This window comes from Caenorhabditis elegans, chromosome III (assembly GCF_000002985.6).
Source record: "Caenorhabditis elegans chromosome III".
Taxonomy (NCBI): domain Eukaryota; kingdom Metazoa; phylum Nematoda; class Chromadorea; order Rhabditida; family Rhabditidae; genus Caenorhabditis; species Caenorhabditis elegans.
Window position 1 is genome coordinate 8,965,905 of NC_003281.10, and position 24,233 is coordinate 8,990,137.

The following is a 24,233-nucleotide window of genomic DNA, read 5'->3' on the forward strand; positions in this document are numbered from 1 at the left end:
TAGTGTTTCTGAATTAGAGAATAGTTTGGATTTTTATGCAAAATCCCCATTTACGGTACGCTAAGTTTCTACTCACTTCATGCGGAAAAAGGACAACTTTACAATGAGTTCATATGAAACTACTTAGATGCTCATAAAAACCTTTTTTTTTTGCAAAATAATTTACTGATAATAAATAAAGGCAGAAAAGAAAATAATTTTGAAACACTGGAAAATTTATCATTATTACTCGTATTCGGCAATCGATTTGTAGTATTCGGATTGATTTGCTGTTTTGGTGTTCTCCGTTTTTGCAAGTTTTCCTTCGAATCCATTTGATCTGAAATTTAAAATTTGTATTTTTCATGTCTCAAATTCTGAGGGTTTACCTGTCCACTCCGTCCCATCGATATCCGGGGGCGATTCCAAATCGATTTGGTACAAAATGTCCGTGATATGAAGGATATACCAGTTCTCCACGATCAATTGCTGTGTCTCGGCGCTTTTTCTGAATCATGTTTGCCATCGGATCAGCCGCATGCAGCACTTCTTTTAGATGGGCATTCATTGCATCGTCATCTCGAGCTCTAGCCATTGGCTCAGCAGCAACTCTGGCCATTTCTTCAAGTTGTGCTCTACGATCTTCAATCTGAGCAACTCCTTTATTCCATGATTTATATTTTTCTTTCAATTCTTCTGTTTTCTTCGTTTCGCGTTCTTTTTTCGCCTGATCTTCTTCAGAATCTTTGCCTTTTTTCTTCGTTTGTTTCTGTCTGTATACAGTATCAGCGAATCGACCGCTCACCGAAGTGTCCATTTCTTCAAACATTTTCGAATTTTTAGCTCTCAGTTTATCGCTCTCTTCTTTCAAATCTCGTGCTGATTGCAATCCGGATCTTTTGCCTTCTAACGTTCTTCCAGATGTCTCTGTATCACTGTCAGGCTCTTCTTTCTTTATTTTCTTCGGTTCTTCGATCTTTCTCGATTTTCTCGGGGGACTCAGATCATCGTCTTTACGTCGACGAGCAGGAGATGATGGTCGTCTTCTAGGCGGAGAATTATCCGAATCACGACGAGAACGGTTACGAGGAGGCGAGTTGTCACTATCATGCCGATCTCTTCGCGTTCTGGGTGGTGAGCGTCGATTTCTAGCAGATGGACTTTCTGAAAAATGCAAATAAAATATTTATGATTGAGCAAAAATAGGTTTTCGACGAACCTTCTCTTATTTTCCGTGATGGACGTGGGGGTGAATTGTCACTATCGTGTCGTCTTCTCCTTGGCGGTGAATTATCTGAAAATTCGAGGTATCAAATTTTTTAAAGTTTTTAAAAGTTTACTTACCCTTGTCGCTGTCATGCCGATTTCGTGATGGTCGTGGTGGAGAATTGTCACTGTCATTTCGCTTTCTAGAAGGTCTTGGTGGAGAGTTGTCGCTATCGTGACGTTGACGTTTCCCCCGCGGCGGAGAGTTATCAGGTGATAATGGTTCCGGTTTTATTACTTTTGGAGCATCAACCTCGGCAAATGTCTGCTTGAATCCATGAACTACTTTTGCTTTCTTAACGCTCTGCTTCAAAACTTCAATTTCTTCTCGTTCTTCGTCGGATCCAATATCTCTTGTTTTGGCAGCATCCACAGAAAGAAATGCATCTTCTTCGATTAGTCGCAGCCTGAAATATAATGTATTTTTTAATATAAACTTTCTTCAAATAATATTTAACTTACCCGCTTGGCTTGTTTTTGTCTTTGTTCTTCTTCTTTTTCTTCTTTTCGATATCACCGGAAGCAGGAGACAGATATTTTTTTAAATAATCCGCTTTCGATGTCATAGCTGGCGATTACTGAAACAAATATAACTGTATTTAGACAAGTTTAAATTAAATAATAACATTATTAAAGTATTAAAAAGAAAAAAAGTCGAATTCGAAAATGGTGGCCGCGTGGCCGAACTAGGCTGGAGTTCTCGGCCATAATGATATTTCTAGTCCATTTTGTCGAAAAATAAAATGTTTTTAAACATAGTATTTTTCAAAGGAATTCCAGTTTTCAAAGCTTTTCTAGGAAATATATTTTCTTTAAGGTTCCTAGAATGGAGACTGAAATTCCGGTGAATGAAAAGGAGACTTCCTTCCGCAGAAGAGTTTACACTACGATCGAAACTCTCATTGACATCGAAAATACTGATCAATTACAAGAACATGTAAGATTATTTAAATGATGATAAGATTTATTAAAGTTTTGTTTTTCAGCTTCCACATCTCCACTGTCTCGGATGGGACGAAGTTGTCGAAGAGCGATATGTGAATAAGCAGTGCGGTTTTCCTTCTTGTCAAAAAGCTCCACCAAAAATCACTAGAAATCAAATGTTCGAAATCGACAGAAAAGAAGGAAAAATTTTCGAGTTTCGCAAGCAAAGAGCTAAATTTTGTTCGGAGATGTGCTATCAGAAAAGTTCTTTCGTAAGAAAGCAATTAGATGAGCATCCGCTCTGGATTACCGGTTTAACGGAGGCGAGAACTCGTAAGTTATTGTATCAAATAATACTATTAACCGTATTCATTATTCAGAGAAAGTATACGAAGTTCCTGATGAATCATTTGTAAGCCCGATTGCTGAAAAAAGTGAACCCGTGGATTCGCAATTCAAAAAAGAACCTTCTATTTGGCTGGTGACCGATTCGGTAAGTGAAGAGAAATGCTCACTAATATATTTAAGTGTTTCAGATCATTGCGAAAGTTCAAGACATGAAACTAAGCGAAGAAGCCGAAGAACCAAAATCTCTAGATCCAGAAGATCAAGATATCGAACCATTTAAATTAACTGATGATGACAAAGATTTTATCAAATCTATCAAGGAATTTAGAAATTCGAATTTTGGTCCTCCATCGACTTCGAAACTTTTGAAAACAGCCCCGAAACCTGTACTATCAGCAAAAGATCGTAAAAAAGAAGACGAAGTTCTCGCAAAGCTGCGTGCAAAGTATGGAAATAAAAATGCTCTGCAAAAGAAGCCACCAATTCTGATTGAGGCTCAAGAGATCCATTCAAAATTGAAAACTATGGAAAAAGCAAAAGAAGCGTGGCTCGTTGATTTAATTAAGTTAGAAAACTCTCAAAATATAAATTTTACAAATAATTATCTCATTTAAGATCCTGGTTCACACCTGAAACTCGTAAATTGGTTCGAGAAGGTGCCAGACCAACCGGTGGAGCTGCTGAGCAAATTTTGATGGATTTTTTGTCCGGTAAAAAGGTGGACGCGGAGAAATTGGTCAATTTGCCGAATCTTGATAAGTACAATGTGAAAGAGAAGAGATTGAATATTTTCCTGCATTCTATTAGGAATCAGTGAGTTTATCTAGCAATTTTAAATATTAATTTTGAAATTACAGCTGGATGGATTTGGAAGCACGTTTACATTTAACTCCAACTCGTCGTGATATTCTCAGTCGAGTAGCTTCGACATTCCAACTCGATTCGGAAAATATCACTGGCTGGACAAAGAGAGAAATTAATTCTATCGTTATTGCTCTTTTCATTGTGTAAGTTCTAAAAAATGCATAATTAAAAAATTTCAAAATGTTGAAATTTAGGATTTGCCTCGTCGATGTTGAGCTTGGAGACGACTACTTCAAGAAGGACAACGCTTCTCCAGAACTTACTGCGATTTCCAATGAACTATGCGGGCTTGATTCTTTCCAAATTACCGGTTTGCACGCTGCGATTAAATCCCAATGTTGAATGATATTTTGAATAAAGTTTATCTTATCAGAACCAAGTTTAATTAACAAGAGACAATAATTAGAAAAGCGAATACAAGAAATTGTCAGAAACCGGGGACTTTATTGATCGTCATCCGAGTTCTCCTCGTCGGAGCTCTCGCGCTCGCTTTCGAAAGTTCCTTCTGGAAGCGAATAAAGGCGGATAACCGGAGATTGTGGATCCTTCATCAACAAGTACTTTCCTGGTTTTTGCTTCATACAACTGGAAAAAATTGATTACCAGTCTGGATGTGCTCGTTCTTACCTGTCAATGACGCATCTAAGAATTCCCCAGCAGTTATCCATGTTCAAGGCGATGTTGCTAGCAAACTCCGTTGGCTTTACGTATTGGGTGAGTAGAATAGAATGATTTTGTGTGCTGCGTGCATTGTTACGAGACACATATCCGAGCTTCATTGTGTCGGAACCGGCAAGAAGTGCTTGCAGAGTCCACTTTGCAACCTTAGCTGAGTTGTTCTTGATTTCGGTGGCCATTACGGCTCCCTTTTGAACATCAAGCTTTGTTCTCCAGTCGACACCTCCAGATTGTGTGCTATCCCATTCGTTGAATGCCTTGATTGTAAGAGTCTGAGTCTCATTTCCGAGTCCGTGAATAACTCCATCCAATTCTGTACGGCAAACCAACTCAACTGGTTTTCCATCAACTCCGTTTCCAAGATTCCACTTACGGTATCTAAAAATTGTTTAATTAAAGATCAAAATTTTAAACGAAAATCCTACTTGTAAGCAGTTCCTGACTCTCCAGTCTCCTCGTCTTCGAATGGAGCACGAGCATTCTTGAAGGTGAATCCTGCGTCGTTTCTCTTGACGACTTGACGACGGAAGTTTTGGTTAATGTAGAATGCCTCGGTCGCAAGATCCTTGGCATTGTTGATACCATTTCCGTCGAATGATGGTGGTTCGGCACTAGTCTCGGAAACAGTAAGGGTCTCAACTGGATTCAAAATATCTCTAGTGTTTCTCTTATCGAAGAAAAGTTTGTCTCCGACTCTGTAGGCAACAATGTCCCACGAGTAGACCGAACGAGGAGCAGTCATCAAAGTAGCAAGAATTATGTCTGTTCCGAAAACATTTCCAGCACCACCTTGAGCAAGTTCTTGAATTACAGGATCTTCCGTTGTGGTGACATTGTAGAACACGCCAGCGCATCTTTGAAGCGGAATAGAATTTTTCACAGAAACGCGATCAATAGTCTTGTCATAGTATTGAAGACTTCCATACTGGTGATCCCCAATGTCGTCTCCTCCTGGGATGTTAGGAAGAGCAAGTTTGGAAAACGCACTAAGATTCATTTCTTCAAGAACAACCCATTCCGGTCTAACTTGAACAGATGGAAGACGTTCCTTCGGCCGATCACCTCCGAATCGACCACCTTGTCCGCGTTGTCCTTGACGAGCATTTCCTCCACGACGTTGCCACATCTTGAAGGCACGTTGTTGCTCCTTGGCGATACTTCTCTTCATTCTCAAATTCGTTGACTGGTTCACCATCTCACGCTTCTCATTTTCTTTCTGCATCATCTTACGAAGATGCATTTGGCGGACACGGAAGTTGCGCTGTGGATTGCGAGCCATTGGTTTAGAAGTGTCAACAAGTTGGAAGTTATGCTCATCCATTCCATGAATGTAATCGAACTGACTTCCAGCGTTGGCGGCGGATCCATAGACACGCTCATTGTATCTAAATTTCAAGTTTTAACGATACCACTCATTTGTTGTATAAAAACCTCTCATTTCCTCTTCTATAGAATCTATCAACACCAATCCAGTCGGCAACACGTCCGATGCGATCAGCCTTGTTGAATTGTTGGAATGGAACAGGCTCATCAGCAGAGGAACTCGACGCCAATGGACCCCATCCGACTGTATTATCAGCCAATGACAACAGTTCAAACTTTGGTAGAGCCATACCTGAAATAAATATAAAATAGTGTTGAAATGCAATTTTAGGCCAAACGATAGCAACGACAAAAGAAATGGAAATGGAACAATAACATTCGAGAGCATTTAAAATATAGTTACAAGACTTTCATGAATTTATATAATTCACAAAACAGAAAAATTAATCAGAAAATCGTATAAAAATGTGAAAAATCCGACAAGAACGCGTGTAAAAATAAAAATGTTTAATCGAGAAATGCGCAAGGTACACGAAACGCGCCAACATTCGCCACTTGACGCCACCTCAATTTTTGGTTTTTATTTGTTTTCTCCAAATTTCCTCGCATAATCAGAATATAATTCCAGAAACGGGTCCACCTTGATGAATACAGTGCCACAAAGTATTCGAGTCATTCAGCTCTATCGACAGATTTTAAAATTGGGCAAGAATTGGAAAGCAAAAGAAGAAACAAATACTGTAGTTGAGAGACAACAAATTATCACTGAAGCTCGTCAGGCTTTCCGAGAGCACCAGCAGGTATTCTCGTTCTCAATATTGATGTGGAAACTAATTATATGGGATTTTTCAGGAAAAAGACCCAATAGTGATTGGCAAACTAATCTATCAAGCGGAGCAGCGAATCGTTCAAGCAGAACACTACGGAATTCCACATGCAAGACCCGAATACCTTCCTCCTGATACCGCTTATTCAGTCAGAACGAAAACGCAAAATTTTCACAAAATGTCAAGAAAACGGAGAACTGAGCGGGATGGTCCACTCAGAAAAGGAGACAACTGAACTCCAGTTCAAAAGATTTTATTGTAGCGCTTCAAAAATTCCGGATCAGCTAATGAAGGATATTGTAGAACAATGCATAAAAGATTCGGAATATGCTGAGAATCTTTGCAACAATGTCTTCAATAATGAAATTGTCACATCGCATGAAATTCGTTACAAATTTCAAATAAATGTTCTTAAAAACTTGATTTCTGAACTTCAAGCCAATAATGTTGTTGTTCCTGATTCAATGTTCGACAGGCTTGGTTCTCTAATGGGAATGAAAGAAGGAGAATATGTGGAAAGAGTAAGTTTTTAAACAATTCGTCAGCTCAAATGGAAATAATTTCATATTTTCAGGTTTACCTAACCGATGGAGGCGACAAAGTTCTAGCGAAATTCTCGGAAGCTGTAAATCAACTATCAATGGGTACAACTGGCTTATCAGTTTGGCAAGCTTCTTGTGATCTCGCCAATCTTTTTCGCTTGATTCCCTCCGAGTACAATCGAATATTAGAACTCGGGTCAGGATGTGGTGTTAGTGGAATTGCAATTGCAAAAATGAATGATTGTTGTGTGACGCTCACTGATTATGATGATAATGTGCTGAATCTTTTAGAAGAGAATATTGCGAAAAACGATCTGAAGAGTGATACTGAAGGTATTTTTTGAGAAATAAAATCGACTCCTTCCGTATTTCAAATTTAAAAATATTTAGAATCTAAATTGTAGATTCGTCAGCCAACAACAATCAAGCAACAGTTCGCTCACTCAATTGGTGTGATTTTGATTTCTCTGAATGGAAGGAACCCACGGATTTGATTATCGCGGCCGGTAGGTTTTGCTAATACTTTTATTTGTTAAATTCTTTGTTTTTCTATATGATATTCGTGTGAAACGAAACCCTTCAAATAACAGCTTCAGGCACTCATTATCCAAGTCTTCTCATTTCTCTGTGTCTCTCTTCTCTTTCACGTCTCCTTTTTCAGATGTTGTCTACGACACTGCATTGCTCGCCTCTCTCTGCAATGTGCTCAATCTTCTGCTCCGCCACTCAAAAGCTGCTATCGTTGCGTGCACTCGTCGTAACGAGTCGAGTATTGAGTGTTTCGAGCATCATTTGAGTTAGTTATTTTTCTTTCGTACACAATATTTTTCTATTCACTATATTTTTTACAGAAATGGCAAAACTAGAAATTGTGGAAAAATTCGAATACGAAAACGGTGCCTACACAATTGGAGAAAATTCGTATCATTATGCATCTATTTTCCCATTTTTCTCAACTCTCAAAACACCTACAATTTTTTATAATATCCAGCCTAAAAATAAATTAGTTTTTTAGTATTAAAGCTTCATTAAAATTTTTTATTTCACATCGTTACTGCGACGTATTGCATTTATCTATTATTTTTCTATTTTTTCCTTATTGTCCGAACGCGAAATTCTGTGGTTTTGCTCCAACAATACGATTCCTGGTCTCGACACGGCAGTTTTTGCTGAATACAAACGGAGTTTACGTCTTTAAAAGATTACTGTAATTTTAAACTTCCGTTGCCGCGTATTTTTAATCGAAGGTTCATATTTTTCATTAAAAACTATATATTCGTTGAAAAATAAAAAATAAACCATTAAAACACTTATATTTTTTAATTGTGAGAAAAACTATAAGAAGTTTCACAGCAATCAAAGTTTCAATCTACAGTACTATTTAAAGGCGCACACCCGTTTGTATTGTCGTGTCGAGACCAGGTTTTTTTGGAGAAACATTTGGACAATATGCATATAATTTTTTTACAGATGTCTCAAACTCCGGCAACTCCAGTGACTCGTGATGAAATAGAGGTCACATTTGCGGCAATGTGCACCGAACAAAAGCCAAATTTGCTCAAGCTTTCACAATTGAAAATGGTGCTCCGTGCTCTTGGATATGATCCAAGAAACTCAAAAGTACAAGAGATGACTAGGAAAATCAAAGATGGAAGAAGCATGGTAATGGGATGGCATGGAGGTAATTCTGGATTAACTTTTAAATAAAAGTTTAAATATTTAGAGAAGGATTACATGGACGTTGACGAACTGTGGAATGCATTACAATCAAAAGACGATGAAGGAGACTCAACAGAAGATAAAGTTACAACGGAAATGAGATCTGCATTCAAATTATTTGATCCAGAAAGTAAAGGAACGATTACTGTCGCCAATTTAAAAATGGTTTGTAATCATGTGGAGTTAAAATCAAAATTTCGAACGAAAGTTTTGAAAAAAGGGCCAAATTTTTTGAAGTCGGTAGTATTCTATTCAGTATTTATTTATTTAAATATCTCGAGTAACTATGATACATCCTTAATATTATAGCTTTATGAAATAATTGAATAAACCGAATTATTTGAAATTTCAATGATTTTAAAAGGAAAATGTCCCAGTTTTTAAAATCGAATTCCAAATTTAAATTGTATTTTGCAGGTCGCCAAGGAACTCGGAGAAACGTTGGCAGATGCAGATTTCGATGAAATGATTCGCGAAGCTGGTGGTGATAATAACACTGGAATCAATGAGCAACAGTTTTTTGAAATCATGAAGAAGACTTGCTTGTACTAAGATCCTCAAGAATAACCTCATATCACCATGATCTCTAATTATAATCCCGCTTTAAATATCTTCTAATTATTTTCCCGAATCTGAATCTCAAATTGTACAGTTTAAAGCTCGATGAAATAAAATGTAATACAATTCAAAACGAAAAATTGAACTTTTATTGATTTTCTGTTCTTTTAAAAAAAATTTAATATTTGACATGACGCAAAATAGGAAATCGAGGTAAAGCGATTTGTTTTCGACTTGTGTATATTCCAAAATAATAATCAAATGATCATCGTTGTTTTGGGTCGGATTGTTGGGACAAGAGGAATGTAAATGAAAATTAATGGAAGCGGAAAGGGAAAGTACAGGGAGGAAGAAACATTGTTTTGTATCGTCGATACTTCTCAATCAGTGGACGGGGAATTTTCAGAGAACAGCTACCCATACGTGCTATAACTTAGATTATTTCAGGAAAAAATGGGGGATAAATAGTACAGACAAGAGAAGAAGAAAAAAATAGTATTTGATTTGTTATATATGTTTTTCGGGGGGACCAATTTGACAGAAAATCAATGAATTACATGAAAAAGTACAGGAAAAGACTACTAGATGTGAATTTTCGGGCGATTTTTGAAGGATGCAAGGGCGAATATGATATGGGTGGAAGTGTGATGAGAGAAAAAAGATTAAAAAAACTAGGAAAAGAGACTATTCAAAGGATAAAACATATATCGAGAATCAGAACATGATCAACAAGATTCAGAATCTTCGCTGACTTGACGACGTGATGGAAGTGGAGAACACGATGCGCACGATGAAGACATTGATGAAATCAGTTGACGAGCACGTCTCCATAATCGTCGTGGTGTACGGGATCCTCTACGAGTTGAACTAGCTGCAACAGATCCTCCATTGTCCATTGGTTTCAGGAGGGCATCGTCTTCAGATGTCTGGAAAAACAAAGTAATTTAAAAGAATAAATTATATATTTAAAAAGATACCTTTGACCTAATCTTCTGAAGTGAACGAATCTGTTGTTGTTTGCCGTTTGATTGATTTTGTCCACCACTGCATCCGATTTGATATTTCTTATCATATCCATCGAAACGATGATCCAAAATATCTTGTGTTTGAGGAACACTTCCGTTTGCATATACAGGCTCGAACCGTTTTGAAGCAATTTCTGCAGCTCTTGGGTCTTGCTTTCGCACTCGATCGTATATCTGGAAGAAAAATTATTATTATAAAATCAACAGTCTTTTTTTTTGATTTTTTAAAAAACTTTTTAGAAGAAATGTATGTTTGCTTATCGTTTTTTTAAATAAAAAATAAATATAATTTGTTTTTGTTTTGAATTTTTGATGTTCTGAACATTTTTCCTTTATTTCGGAAAATTGAAAAATTTTCGTTTCTTTATGACACCCTTGCGGTCGCTTTCTGAGCAGGACTGGGACTTTTATTTTGGTTTTTCAGAGAAAAAACCAAAAAAAATGTTCACGGTTTTAAAAAAAATAAATTCAAGCATTAATTTTTTGGGTTTTTCGCAAATTTCCATTTCTTGTTTTTCTGAGTAAAACGTACCCTCCGTTCTAGATTCTCGTCTCGCAAATACTCGAGTGTATTTGTTGCAGAAGGATTATTTCGAACTTCTTCATCGAGAGCAACCCAGCACAAATGATTTGCATCAATTGCTTCAGATGTTGTTCTTCCTTCGGGTACCACACTGGCCAGCAGTCTGAAAAATATTTTTGCCAGTTTTCTAATGATAACAGATGCGAAATTTTTCAATTTTTGCGCCAAACGTACACAACCGGGTCCCGAAACGACTGTTTTTCTTTTATTGAAACGAGCGTGCTCCTTTGAAGAGTACTGTGACTGCAGAATTTGCTGTTTTCCTATTAATTGTTGTATTTAAAAAATTATATATTTGTTCTTATGTAGATTTTCACTGTTTTTTTTCAAATAATAAACTTGAAAAAAAGGTGAAAGCTTAATGAAACATTGAAACATCGAATTTTTTAAATGTCGTTAAAAAATCAGATTTTCTTCAAAAAAGTATTACAAGGCCAAAATTTTAGACAACTTTTTCCTAAAGTATCAGAAAATCGAAAAACGACAATTTTCCGTTCTTTGATTTTCGAAAAAAATTTAAAACCAACCCCCATGTTGGGGACTACCGTAATCCTTAGAGGATCACACCATTTTGCATTTAAGAAAATAAGTCGTTTCGCTACCGTATTTTTGGGACGAAACTCGCATAAACCGAATCTCATAACTCACTGAAAAACGGGAACTCCTATTTTGAAGAGGAAATCAATTTGTACAGTTGGAACATAGGCATTAGTTCGATCCATCATCTCCAGTGGTTTCACACCCAGCTGTAGTTCAAGATCACCTTGCGCGAAGAATTCCAGATAAATATTTTCAGCTATTCGCTTCGCGTTATGGAAGTTTTTGGCTTGATCAGATAGATCAGAGGCAGTCATAACTAGACACATGAGAAGGTAACGATGATCAAATGACATCGGATTATACCCTTCCGAAATCATAGTCTTGATACGTTCTTGTTTCCTGAGATGAGCTGATATGTCAGTGGCGAGAATGACTTCACGAATTGTGTTCACTATTGTTCGGAAGTCAGCTGCAGGTAAATTCTCCAATATGGAGCATTCTTCTTGCTGAAGCAACTTGATAGTTTGTGCGAAATGATGTCTCTCGAGAACACTTCCTTCGGTACTATATAAAACTGAAAGTGGCGTTTTTTGAAGTGATTGCATCTGGAATGAATTCGTAGTCCCTCGATGGTCAATATCGTGACATAGACAAGCAATGAGAAGTGAGAGTCGTTCCATATCACTTAATGCTCGACGAATTGCATCTGTTCGAAGTGTCAGCCAACAAAAGTGTGTAACTGCGAATGCATGTGACCAATTGTGGTACGGAACAGGCCGATATCCAGCTGAGACACGTAGAACCAAATATGACAGTTTTCGTTTGTTTAATTTATAAAGCATAGAGAAGCCGAGATCTTCGAAAAACATCATCGATGCTCGGTGAAAGTGATTCTCTCCGACGGATCGAGGTGGAAATGAGAAATCGGCAAAGTTTTGACTAAAGTATCGCCAATCTCGTAGAGGGTCATTGACAAGTCGCATAATGTCAACTTCTTCGATCTGAAACAAATTTCATTTTTAAAACATGACCACCATTTTTAAGAAGAAAAACCCACCACAGCATCTTCGCCTTGAATTTTGAATTCCTCAACCATATGGATCCGCGTACGAACTTCCTCGATTTGTTTCGCCAGGATCGCCTGCAAACATTTCAACATTTTTGGGAAACCGGAAACATGTGCACAACATGCCACTATGACAAGGTGGTCAAACATATTGAGCTGGTAACCAGTCGCTATACAAAAGGAGTTTCACGAACTAATATAATACTACGACTGAATGGAATGGGAGCTATAGAGATAGATCGTGATCAAAAGACCAGGGGAAAATCTTTTAAAAATAAGAACTCAACTCAAAATTGCACAAACTTCGGAAAAAAAACCTTATTTTAGTTATAATCTCTTTTTTTTTAAGATTATTTTCCTATTTTCCATATTGTATTTCAGTTATTTATCATACGTTTTTTTTCGTTGATTCAGGTACATTTAAACCAAATTTTGATAAAGAACTCAAATATGAAAAATAGGGCAGAAATGCAATTAAAATTGATTCCGATCGCTGCGAAACGGAAAAGTAGGCAAACTTTGAGTTTTTTGCTCAAATTAGGCTTTTTTTTAAATTTTGAACTCCATATAAAGTTTAATAAAGCAAAGAATTTGAAGGAGCAACAATTTCTTTTTAAAGAATCAAAAACTCGAAAAAACCTACATGAGCAATACTGTTGGCAACAAAGTACGAGAATCGCTTAATATATTTCTCGTCGTGTCGCGAGAATCCATTCTCCTTATTGTATAGAACAATGACTCCAATCAACGAGCCTGTAATTGAAATATAATATTAGTTTTCTATTGTGTGTGTGTGTTTTGTATTTTGATCTTTTCATCTCTTCCTTCCGCTTTTCCCAAACTCTGAATCAATTCCAAGGACAACAACGATGTCTGTGTTCTTGGTTGAACAAAAGAATGCATTCAGAAAACATTTGAACTACGATCGTGTATAAAATAATGAACAAAAAAAAAGATGATGATGAGGAGGACATTCCCCGAATCCCTATCTTTCTCTCATTTTTTCATTGATTATGAATGACACAATTTGTCACATATACACAACATCCGGTGTGACGAAATAACTTTTTTTTTTGAGAGAGAGAGAGAGAAATTATTTCTACGAAAGCAGAAAAATAAAACACCTGCTGATAGGAGAAAAAGTGCAAGGAAGGATTTTCAGAGAATTATGAATAATTAACAGAGATTTTAGTTTCGAAAATGCTTTTTGGCACCAAGGAATACAAAAGTTTAAAAAATTTATTACTTGAAATTTTGCGATTTTCGGCTCAACAATAGTTTTAAAAAATTTTGAAAAAAGAGTGTGCACCTTTAAGATAAAATTTTAAAATTTTTTGATTAATTTCACAAAAAATATTTTTATAATGGAACATTAGGAAAATTGAGAAAAATATGTTTTTTTTTCAAACTTTAAAAAAACCTCAATTTATTTTTTAAAAGTTGTCCTTTTTAGATGAAATATTAATTAATATTACTGTAGTTTCTAGTTTTTGACAATTTTGTTCGCTTTTAGAACAAAAATTGCTATACAAACTTTAGAAATTAGTTTTTAATTTTTTTCTGAAGTTTTGTTTTTAATTTTTCCCTTTCTGTTCCCCATTCATCTCTTTCTCAACCCTTTTCGTTATTTTCGCCAATTGTTTTCACATTATTTTCTCACTCAGCGATATTTATGTCATCTTGAAAGAGATCAGAAAGAACAAAAGACGGAGAGAAAGAGAGTGATGCGAACAGAGAAAAATAAATGAAACCAGCTCATTCATAAACTTTCAAAAAAAAAAGACTCACATGAACTATCGATAAGTGGAAAAGCAATCAAATTTCGTGCTTTAATGCTGAATTGCTCATCAATTTCCTCATTAAAAAACGGACATCTGCTCACATCGCGAATGTTCATCGTTCGCATCGTTGACGCAACTTTCCCAACAATACCGTAACCCATATCAAACTTTTTTCCCGTCATCAACATCGTCTCATTGTTGAATAGAACCATCTGTTTGTTGTCTTCATCGTGGAGGAATACCGCATAGCTGGAAATGTTTTTTTTTAATGATTATTGAGTCAAAAGTTCAGTTTTTTTTGAGTTTTAAGATTTAACTAATGCGGGATGAATAAGCCAATAAAAATAATAAAATAACAAATTTTTCACGAAAAAAAGTATTTTTTCGGCATGAAAAAAGCAACAAAAACCCGTGAGGGTTTTTAATGGTTTTTATAAAATTTTATTCCCGCTTTTTCCTCTTTAAAACTCACTCTTCGGCTTCCGTATTCTTCTTGGCTTCTGCTATAATACAGCTAATTAGTGCACTCAAATTGTTCGTCAAACACAGAAATTGATCAAATATCGACATGGGAACCAGCGGCGAGAGTACAGTACGATCAGATTCATTAGAAGCTACAGAGCACGCATCATCCTGATCATCCATTTTAACCAGTGGTCGGCTGAGTTTTCGAACAATCGGAACGTCGGGTAATAGTTCGAGTAGACCGGATGAAGTCTGCAAAAATGATAGTAGATGAAGGGTATTTAAAAAGACAATAAATACGTGTTTCTGACTTATTTCGCATACTTTCGTCAGAGCAAAGGGCTACGAAATGGGAGTGTACGATAATGACGTGGCAATGAGGAAGCCATCATATTAGACTTATGAAATCTTTAAGCAAATATTTCACTCTCATCTTTAAAAACAATCTTTTTTTGTGATTTTTACAAATTTAGAAGAAAATGATCAAAACTTCACGTTGAAAAAATAATTTTCAAGAAAAAGCGACTTACAGGTTCTTCTATATCATAACGCAATGATGCTCCCCAATCATCTTTCGTTCCTCGATTTTTCAGCTGCATTTGCAAATTTCGATTCCGCGTTTCATTGTTGTTGAAGTGTAACGGTGGATGGGAAGTTTTCCTCCAAACTGTTGGACTTGCAGATCCTGCAGGCTCGTTTGACGATTTGGCTGCATTTGCACCTGTGAATACTGCAATGAGAGTGATGATTTTGGAGAATTTTGGGAGGTAAGCTGCATTTCACTAAATTCGCGGATCGATCGTTCAGTTTCAACAGAATTTTTTAAGGATGTTCCAAAATTTTTCTCGATTAATAATGTGTAAAATTCTTACCAGTCATGCCTCCGCAACAAGTTGACCCGCTAGCTGCTTCGTGATGATGATGATGGAGGCCGTCACCTGGAAACCCACATGAATGACACATTTTGGAGTGGTTTTTGTGTTCTTGTGCTGCTTTTATATACGCAACAAAACCATTCTCCGCTCTTTTTTCGCAATTTTGTTCTCTTTCGGTATCGCGAAGAGGCGAAGGGTCGAAAACAATCAAAAATACAGTTTTCCGGGAATAAATAATACAAAAATGTTTTGGGAGAGAACGGTTTGTACATTGTTGCGGGTTGAACATTAATTCAAGTTTTACACGTACTAGAATCGCGGTTAAAGTTTTTGAAAACTGAATTTGATTTTTCAGATATTATGGGGCTCAAAACGTTTTGTTGAATACTTTGTTAGTCTTACCTCTTTGGGAATTTTGACAATTTGTCTGAGGAGATGGATGAGCGGAGGACGGTGAAGAGTTTCGACGCAATTCTAGCATAGAACATGCGATCCTTTGTGGTGAGTATGCGATGTCAGCAACAGCAGCAACAGCGGAAAGATGGGTTAATTTTCTTCGTTTATTGATATTTTCACTTGAAATTTCTTCTTCTTCTTCTTCGTCGCCTGCTCCTTCAATTTTTCTTTTCGCTAAAAATTTCGTTATATAGATTATTGCAATATGTGAAAAATCATGGAAAGGAAAATAAGGAGAAGACGACAACGACAACGATGACGACAAAAAAGCTCTGCGAGTTCAATTCCCAGTGGTAGCGCATAGTTTTTTTTCGCGCCATTTTTTGACAGACTGGTAGCAGAAAGAGTCCGAGAAATAGAAATAAAATATATGGAAAACAAGTTGGAATAGAGAGAGAGAGGGAGAGAGAGAGAGAGTCAGAGATGATGAATGAGGTGAAAAATATTTAAAACCTGAACACTCAGTTAGTTATAAAACGTCAAAAACGACGATGAAATCCATTTCATTGAATGAGCGCTCTGGGCGGGGAAACGAGAGGAGAGTGCGCGAAAAAATGAAGAGAGAGAGTGAAGAGATGCAGACATTGAAAAGTAATTGGATCGGCGACATCGGCGCTTCTTCCTTTTTCTCTCTTTCTCTCTCTCTCTCTCTAGAGTCTTCTTCTTCCGTTCAAAGTGTGTGTTGTGTCAAGAAGAGGATGAATAAAATAATGAAAAGAAGAAGAAGAAGTGAAGAATTTAGAATAATTTGAAAATAATTCTATCAAACAAGCACTTAAATTACTCAGACTGATCTTAAATGCCGGGTTACTGTAACCGAAAATCGAAAAAAATCTCCAATTGACATTTGAATTACCGCGCTCTTGTCTCGAAACACCGCCCATTTTTCCGTGCCGCACTTCGATTTTTATTAATTTTGACGCAGATTCTTCGGTTTTTTCTGGAATTTTCAGTCTATAAAAACATTTACTTTATGCCAAACATTTGTCTTCCTTTTGTATTATCTCGACAATTTTGACCAGTCTGCGTATTTCACAGTGAAAAATATTTCTCTATGATTAAAAAACTCAAAAAAAAAACTTTTGTGCTCAGCTAAGCAGATAAGCAAGTTAAAAATGAGAACAACACAAACATGGTGAGCAGGTGATTGGGATATCTAGTAGTATGGAGAAACATAAATTAAATTTAGAAAATTGCCCTGAGCAGGCACGTGGGCGTTGTTGCTCAACGACTACACCTAGTGTAGTTGCTCAGAAATACGAAAAGGACACCCCGATGTAAAAAAGTGGCTCTGGGTAATAAATAAGGTGTCGTTCGGGAGGGGGGGAGTTTCCTGAATGTTCCACGACGCCTTGTGCCATGCACCATTTTTTGTGCTAGCCAAGAGAAGCGAAGCCTTTTAAAAATGAATGACACCGTCACGACACGACCGGCATTAGGAATTCAGTAGCGTCCAACATATCGATGCTACCAAAAAGTGACAGAATTCGAGATGAGGTCGACGTGTGTGTGTGTTGTCTTCGCATGAGGAGAGGGGAAACAGATATAACACAAGTGATAAGGGGGTGGGCCTTTTGTGGTGTGAGAAATATCTCATTTTCGTGAGAATAAGAACACCTTTCTCTCATTTCCGATTAACTGAAGGTCGAGAGAGAGAGTGAATCGAGAGAAATAGAGACAGGGTGGTTCGAGAAGTGGGCGTGGCGTTGATAACTAATAGGATCGAAGCCTTTATGAGAGAAGAAAAATATAAATTAAATGCATTAAAGATGGGATATGAATGACTAGAAATTCCATTGAGTCTACAGATTATAATAATTTCAGTGTATTTCTGATCTCATAAAGGTCCAGACCACCCTCTCTTTCTTTTCTTCAAGGAAACCAGAGACACGATTCCCACGGTCACCTGTTTTCTGTGTTTTGTCACAAGACGGAAAATGCCTTCTCTCAGAACAAGTGCACACGGTCATTCCGGTTTATTTATTCAAAAAAACCGTTTTTTTTTTCAAAATGAAAAATAACCTGACCATCGAAAACAACATACATGACTTCTTGTCAAGGACCAAGAAAGAGCCAAAGAAAAATGCACAAAATGAGGTGCAGTATCTAAAATCCATTCAGTTTCTTTAAGAGGGAATCACATGCGATATGATGATGACTTGAGGATGAGGCAATGATAAGAGAGATAGTGAGAGTGTCAGACAAAAGAGGTATGTGCGCACGCGATTTTACTTTTTTTCTCATTCCAAATGACCAACTATCAATGGAACCAACGGTTTCTTCGCGAAAGAATCGAGACCGTAAAAAGTGACAGTGTTAGAGGGTGTCATTCCTTGCGCCAGATGATCCTATGACGTGAGGAGGACAAACATAGACTACACGTGGGTAAAACTGTGGATTTATTGAAAGTCAAAGTTTGATAGTTGAAAAGGTGGAAAGATCAGTAGCCTCTGACCTGTTATAAAATATGAAAAGAAAAAGGAGACATCGTCGAAAAGCTCATCGTGACGTGAGCATCGGGCATTGGCGACTCGAATTTCGGAATTTTCTCGCTAAAAATTCAAGTCTCTTACGCATGAATTGAATACGAAACACACGATAGCTACGGAGAACACGATAATTCTTTGATATTTTTAGACTATCGAAACTGAAATTTCAGATCACTGAACTCAGATTTCATAGTTTCAAAAAACTTAATTCACTTCAAAAGTGACAAGTATTATTTTGCAATAGGGCACGACTTATTTTCAAAAACAAAAAGTCTAATTTTTAAAAATAAAACGAGAGACAAGTATTGAGGGCAGCGCGAATAATTTCACATATACACACACTATCACTAAAACGAAATAATCAGCTGATAACACATACACACACAACATGAGAAACCTTTCATTTTTGGATGCTTGTTGCGAATACACTGAATACTCCCTCCGAGAAGACACACAGAAATAAAGTGGTAGAGAAGGGGGGCGGGAACAATCTGGTCAACAAAATGCACTTAGTTTGATGAGAAAATAGAGAAAAAACACACACAGAACAGAAAGAACAGAAAGAAATTGAGAATTTTTTGATTTTAAGATTTGGAAAAATTGAAATATCTCAATTTTAAAGAGAGATCAAAAATTGACGTCACGAAAGGAGCAGAGAAGGAGGGAGAAACTGGGCGTGTACAGGAAAGGCTAGTTTTTTGTTTGTTTTTCATTCTTTTGCCGACTTAGGTTGCTTCTTCTTCTGCTGCTGCACTGTCAAAATACGTCGGAAACGATTGCGAGAGCCGAACAAAGTGACGACGAGAACGAAAAAAGAGTGAAGAAACAACAAGTTCAATGAGGAAATAGAAGAAAACGCAAAAAAAAGAGTGAGAAAATAGAGAAAAAATGGGAAGAAACGTAGGCGGAATGGTGGAGGGTGAAGAGAGAAACACAAATGATGAATAAATGCGTTTTGGCTGGTTGCCAGCTGACGAAGACGCGGGAAATGAGAAAGAGCACGTATGGGACAGGAGGGATGTTAGACGGTTAGAGAAGATGAACAGAGACGCGAAATGAACGGATGAGGTTATCTTTTGAAACATTATCCTCATTTTTTGAAAAAATTTCTAATGAATTGTGAGTTCATGATGATGAAACAGGGGAGTAGTACATTGAAAAATGTGAGATAAAGAAAAAATGGAGGCGCGAGACAAGAGAACGGGAAAGTTCAGTAGACAACACAACGGCAGTTGGTTAAAGTTTGTCTGCGATTACGGTAATTTCAGATTTCATCGACCGAACAGCCGTCCGTTTGTAACTTCAAAGAGAACAAAAGCTCAATATTGTAAATAGAAACAAAATTCTCGGAGAAATCAGGAAAAAACTCATAAAAAAAGATATAAATACTCGAAAAAAAATAATTCGAAAATTCCAGAAACAAAAAGTTGTCGTCTATTATGTGTGTTGTACGCAATGGGCATTGCGGACCTATTTTGGCGGAAATTCAAATTTACAGTTTCCTTGTGAACAATTATTAATAAAATGTAAATTTACATGTTTTTTTTTCAAATATTTCTGGCAAAAACTCAAGAAAATAAAACAATAAATGTTTCTTGAAACCGTCGGCACAATCAGCAATTATTAAATAAATGCATGTTGATAACCATAAATCACTGGGATGGTGTGTTTTTCTTCTCAAATGGTGTCTGGTGTCTATTTTATCTCTATTATTATCAAATATCTTACTTTATTTATTTAGAAATAATGACGAAAAGTTTCTCCGAATACGGTAAATGCGCGTCAAATATCTCGCATTGAGTGTAAAACGATTCGAATTCAGATTTTGAAGAATCGTGTAATATCGAATTCTAATCAAGAAAAAGTCTTTCGAGTAAATGGAAAGCAACGAAAAGCACATGACATTGTGAAATATGGAAAGAGAACTGATAAGTGATGGCGCCAAGAAGACCGGAAGGAAGGTGCGAAAAAAAGAAGAAATTGATGGACGAGGACGACGACTACTTGTTTTTCGAATCGGATGAAGAATCGCTTCTTTTTTTTGACTGACGACAACGTCGACGGTGGTGAGCCGATTAGTGTTTAGAGAGAGAAAAACGAAAAACAGTGAGGAGAAGATGTTCGATTCATCTTCGCTTTTTAAGCATATTATTCGCGTGTTTTTTCTCGTTAATACTACTGACATGTTATTCAAAACAACAAACAATAATACGAATGTTTTCTGAAGTGGTGAGAATAGGCAAATAGATATTCATGAAAATAACAAGAAGATGAAGCAATCGTGCGCTAACGCCAAATAAAAAACTCCGCCCCCAAGTGTTGGGTCTCGTTAGGTATACCGCAATTTCAAATTGTTCTCACTGTTTTCGAAGAATTGTTCTTTATTGAAGTTATTTGTTCAAATTTGTATTTACAAATTGATTACACTGAAATCATTTTTACTGAGCCGACAATACCTAATGAGACCCAAATTATAGAGGCGGAGCGTTACAGTTGGCTTTGGAGCGCAATGTACTTCGATTTCAAAAAATAAACAGTTGTGAAAAGAAGAGCGGAAACCTCGGCCAGAGAACTTTGTCGATTTACGGGGGAAATTTGTTACATATAATGAAATCGTCTTTGATTAACAAAACATTAAGGCTCAAGTATACTCCAATTTAACTTCAGAGAAAAACGAGACGAAAAGAGATCAGAAACTGCATCCGTCGAATGAAACACGGAACTTCAACGTGACAAGAAGAAGAAGAAGAAGTTCTGTAGTAAACCTCACGTCTCCCGTCTTCGAAACGCGCGGTGATGATAAACCGAACGCGTCACTTATCTTATCACATTGTATCAATTTCTCTCTTTCTATCCCCATCTCTCTCTCATCATTCACTCTTTTCATTATTTTCTTCTTTCTTTTTTATTTTGAATTTTTCTCCCATTCATTTTTTATTATCCAATGTCTCCCACGAATAACTTCTTCAATTGTGAGGATTTATTATAGGTGATGAACTAAATGGGGGGAAAAGTGTAATCTGATATCTATTGAACGAGAAATAATATAATAATACGCTATAGAACCAAACCACGTGGCGCCAGATTCACATAGGAAATCAGAAACTAGCCTTTCATCAATTGTTAGAAACTATGATTGTTTTTCAAAAAAAAAAATCTTTGCGCTCAATGACGTACCTCCGAACATGTTGCATTTATAGGTTACATTTGATTGTTTGCACACAGAAGCACAAACTTCATCGCGGAAATTTACATTTTGGTAGAGATGGGCTACAGTAGTATTTTTCTACTCTATGGATTCAGTCTAAGTGTATGTACAGTCCAAAAAATTTCAATTTTGAGATTTTTAAACTTTTTCAGTCAGTTGGTAAATTACCAAATTTCCAAAAAGTTAGACAATTCAAAGATTTTTTTGATCAATCTCCGAAATTATAATAAGTATTTAAAAACTGAGTAATTGTCTCTTAATGACTGTAATTGAAAACAATTAACGAATTATCGTAAATTGATATTTTCAATGACAATAATAAAACGGTCAAAAACAATTTTTTTAAAGCTCTATTCCGTAAAAATAGTGAAATCTCTTCAACATTACAAGATTTTACTACTGAAACTATGGAAGAAAGTGAAAAAAAATTATTTTCATAGAAAAATCACCTGTTAGCCTTGAACTAGCGCTATATTGAACAATTTCCAACTACGTTTGATTTTTGTGACGAATTTCGCACAAATTGTTTTATGCGATCAAGTTCTCACACCGGAAAATAGATTCCAACTTTCTAATAAACAGAGTATGACAAAAATCATAATTTTTTAAATCTTAAGTTGTTCATAAAGCTGCAATAAATTTTTGCAACTTTGCCATTAAAGTTTAAAATTATTTGAAACAATTTTCTAGCGGAGAATACTTAAAGCTTGCCAATGTGGTGAGCTTTTAAAAACTAAGATTCAAAACCACCAAACTTCATAAAAAGTAATAATGTTCGCCAAGGTATGAATTCCAACTTTTTTTCGTTTTCCTAATCCCTTCTTGGTATTTCTAACAGTTCGTCATACCCATTGTGTGCTTACAAGATGAAGCCACACAAGATTTATGTGATTTTTTATTATTATTCCGATAGGATTAGAAGTATTATCTTTTAATGGAAAACTAAAAATAATTAAAGATAAATGCCAGACTATGTCTATTATTAAAAAAACATCGCCAGTTAAGAGGCTTATTTTCTGTGTACTTTCTGAAGTGTTACTAGGGAAAAATGGTAAAACGATCTAGGTATAAGTAGTTTTGAAGTTTTAAAGTTAGCATGATTTTTTTAGCGGGAACATTACGTTATTTTCAGTAGCGTGGAGAGAAAATTGCATTCTCAAAAAAAAAAGAAAATGCGTGGCTGAAAAATAGGTAGACGCAGATAGATTACCGGACGGAGGCATGATGGAAAAATGAGAAATGAATGCAAAAAAAGAAACGAAAAACATACTTAGTGGGCGGGGCAACCGTCGTGGGGGCAGAGAGTAGAAAAAACGGGTGGAAAACGGGGGGCACAAGAGGAATCGATAAACAAGTGAAAAGACAACACGATGCATGATTGAGCCCATTTGTGGTAGACGACACACGGGAGACGGAAACGAAGAAAGGGGACGAAGATGAGCATATAAGAGAGATGGAAAAAAAAAGAGAGGTGAGACGAAAAAAAGATGAAGAGCATCAAGAAATGGAAAGAGCAATAGGAAACGACAAATTAGTATTGGCATCGACTGGTACTTGTCTTGATATAGATATCTTGATTTTAGAAGGGGATCAGGCTCATAATTTTGGAAGTCGATGACCAAAAAAAATATTTTTTTAAAAACAAATATTGCCGAATTTCAAAACTTTTGGCAACTCGGCAATTTGACAATTATCAAGTTCGCAAAAGTTTGATTTTTGAAACAAAAAACTCAAAAACTGAGAAAAAAATGCTAATTTTTGTTGTTGTAAATTTAGAGAATTTTAATTTTTTAATCAGAGAATTGAATTTTTTAATTCGATAATTTGGAAATTGCTGAATTGGAAATTTTTTTAAAATTTAGCACTTTCAGCAATTACCAAAAGGTAAATTTTATTGAAAGATTCTCACCTTTCAAGCATAATATCTGCGTACTAAAAACAAATACAGTTTTTTTTAAATTTTCAAAATATAGCTAGGTTTAAAAATTGCCAAAACTGCCAATTGTTGTAAATAATTGATTTCCCTTGTTCAGATATGCAAAATTATTTTTCAAATATTAAAACTTTTATTATTTTCGGCCATTTTGGACTATTAGTAGTTCTTTTTTTATGGCCTCAGTAGCACTACTGAATTGAAAATTTTAAGACAAAAAGCACATCAGGATTTCATAATTTTATAATTTTGTGTTTGATAGAGCGGGATAGGATATTTGACACGCAACTAGTTTTCTGACATATGACTAGACTCCATTTTAAATTTTGATGAGTTTTGACAGCATCCATATATTTGAAAATTTCGTGAACATTTGTATACGAAACTTTGCTTAGGGAATAGACATTTACTTTCACAATTAAAACAGAAATCAGACGGTATCTTTGGTTACACGTTGATGCCAAAAATAGAAAATGTAGTATGTACGGCATACTTTTCATTAACGAGTGAATGACTTTAAGTCAAGTAATTCTATTACCGTATTTCTTCTATTAATATGGCTGCAATACTATTTTTCGATGGTCTTCCCGCTTGCAATACTAATAGGGAGTGCAAGACTATTAGGGAGTGCAATACTAATTTTCAGAACATTTTTCTGACTTTGAGCTTGCTAGTTTTTTTTTGAAAAAGCTCGAATCTTATGTGAAAATTCAGAAAACTTGATTTTAATTGTAACATATAAGTTCAAAAACATTTAATCTCGTAGAACTGTTGTGAAAAACTG

At 36.1% G+C, this 24,233-nt stretch overlaps 6 protein-coding genes and 1 non-coding gene across 9 annotated transcripts; 3 read left to right on the plus strand and 4 right to left on the minus strand.

Moving 5' to 3' along the window:
* Nucleotides 1-149: 149 nt before the first annotated feature.
* bud-13 (BUD13 homolog) lies at nt 150-1,823 on the minus strand. Its single transcript, NM_066581.6, has 5 exons — nt 1,708-1,823; nt 1,324-1,652; nt 1,199-1,273; nt 369-1,143; nt 150-319 (listed from the first exon to the last, which is right to left on the minus strand). Exons 1-5 carry the CDS (start codon nt 1,809-1,811, stop codon nt 226-228), a joined length of 1,377 nt encoding a protein of 458 aa, NP_498982.1. The 5' UTR covers nt 1,812-1,823; the 3' UTR covers nt 150-225.
* A 239-nt stretch (nt 1,824-2,062) lies between these two features.
* rpap-2 (Putative RNA polymerase II subunit B1 CTD phosphatase rpap-2) lies at nt 2,063-3,754 on the plus strand. Its single transcript, NM_066582.8, has 7 exons — nt 2,063-2,182; nt 2,232-2,502; nt 2,550-2,662; nt 2,706-3,082; nt 3,133-3,330; nt 3,375-3,524; nt 3,576-3,754. Exons 1-7 carry the CDS (start codon nt 2,072-2,074, stop codon nt 3,721-3,723), a joined length of 1,368 nt encoding a protein of 455 aa, NP_498983.1. The 5' UTR covers nt 2,063-2,071; the 3' UTR covers nt 3,724-3,754.
* On the minus strand, nt 3,731-5,674 carry eif-3.D (Eukaryotic translation initiation factor 3 subunit D). Its single transcript, NM_066583.7, has 4 exons — nt 5,491-5,674; nt 4,485-5,444; nt 4,009-4,437; nt 3,731-3,966 (listed from the first exon to the last, which is right to left on the minus strand). Exons 1-4 carry the CDS (start codon nt 5,670-5,672, stop codon nt 3,825-3,827), a joined length of 1,713 nt encoding a protein of 570 aa, NP_498984.1. The 5' UTR covers nt 5,673-5,674; the 3' UTR covers nt 3,731-3,824.
* A 334-nt stretch (nt 5,675-6,008) lies between these two features.
* Nucleotides 6,009-7,767, plus strand: R08D7.4. 2 transcript variants are annotated; one of them, NM_001392169.2, is made up of 6 exons: nt 6,009-6,182; nt 6,235-6,730; nt 6,784-7,084; nt 7,156-7,257; nt 7,413-7,547; nt 7,603-7,767. In NM_001392169.2, the coding sequence occupies exons 2-6, from the start codon at nt 6,317-6,319 to the stop codon at nt 7,764-7,766; spliced, it is 1,116 nt and encodes a 371-aa protein (NP_001379047.1). In that variant the 5' UTR covers nt 6,009-6,182; nt 6,235-6,316; the 3' UTR covers nt 7,767. The 2 variants fall into 2 exon arrangements, with proteins under 2 accessions (NP_001379047.1, NP_001379488.1); NM_001392168.1 differs by having other exon boundaries at nt 6,011-6,182; nt 6,784-7,257; nt 7,603-7,646.
* A 454-nt stretch (nt 7,768-8,221) lies between these two features.
* Nucleotides 8,222-9,157, plus strand: R08D7.5 (putative calcium-binding protein R08D7.5; the record flags this gene model as incomplete). Its single annotated transcript, NM_066585.4, has 3 exons — nt 8,222-8,432; nt 8,475-8,635; nt 8,888-9,157. The coding sequence occupies 3 exons, from the start codon at nt 8,222-8,224 to the stop codon at nt 9,020-9,022; spliced, it is 507 nt and encodes a 168-aa protein (NP_498986.3). The 3' UTR covers nt 9,023-9,157.
* A 7-nt stretch (nt 9,158-9,164) lies between these two features.
* On the minus strand, nt 9,165-15,993 carry pde-2 (putative 3',5'-cyclic phosphodiesterase pde-2). 2 transcript variants are annotated; one of them, NM_001027535.7, is made up of 11 exons: nt 15,766-15,993; nt 15,361-15,426; nt 15,019-15,209; nt 14,496-14,740; nt 14,031-14,272; nt 12,886-12,995; nt 12,234-12,317; nt 11,285-12,177; nt 10,586-10,739; nt 10,006-10,227; nt 9,165-9,954 (listed from the first exon to the last, which is right to left on the minus strand). In NM_001027535.7, exons 1-11 carry the CDS (start codon nt 15,842-15,844, stop codon nt 9,754-9,756), a joined length of 2,487 nt encoding a protein of 828 aa, NP_001022706.2. In that variant the 5' UTR covers nt 15,845-15,993; the 3' UTR covers nt 9,165-9,753. The 2 variants fall into 2 exon arrangements, with proteins under 2 accessions (NP_001022706.2, NP_001022705.2); NM_001027534.7 differs by having other exon boundaries at nt 15,019-15,218.
* Nucleotides 15,994-19,187: 3,194 nt separating this feature from the next.
* On the minus strand, nt 19,188-19,287 carry R08D7.8. Its single transcript, NR_052579.1, has one exon. It is a non-coding gene; the product is annotated as an Unclassified non-coding RNA R08D7.8 (non-coding RNA).
* Between the last annotated feature and the right edge of the window lie 4,946 nt (nt 19,288-24,233).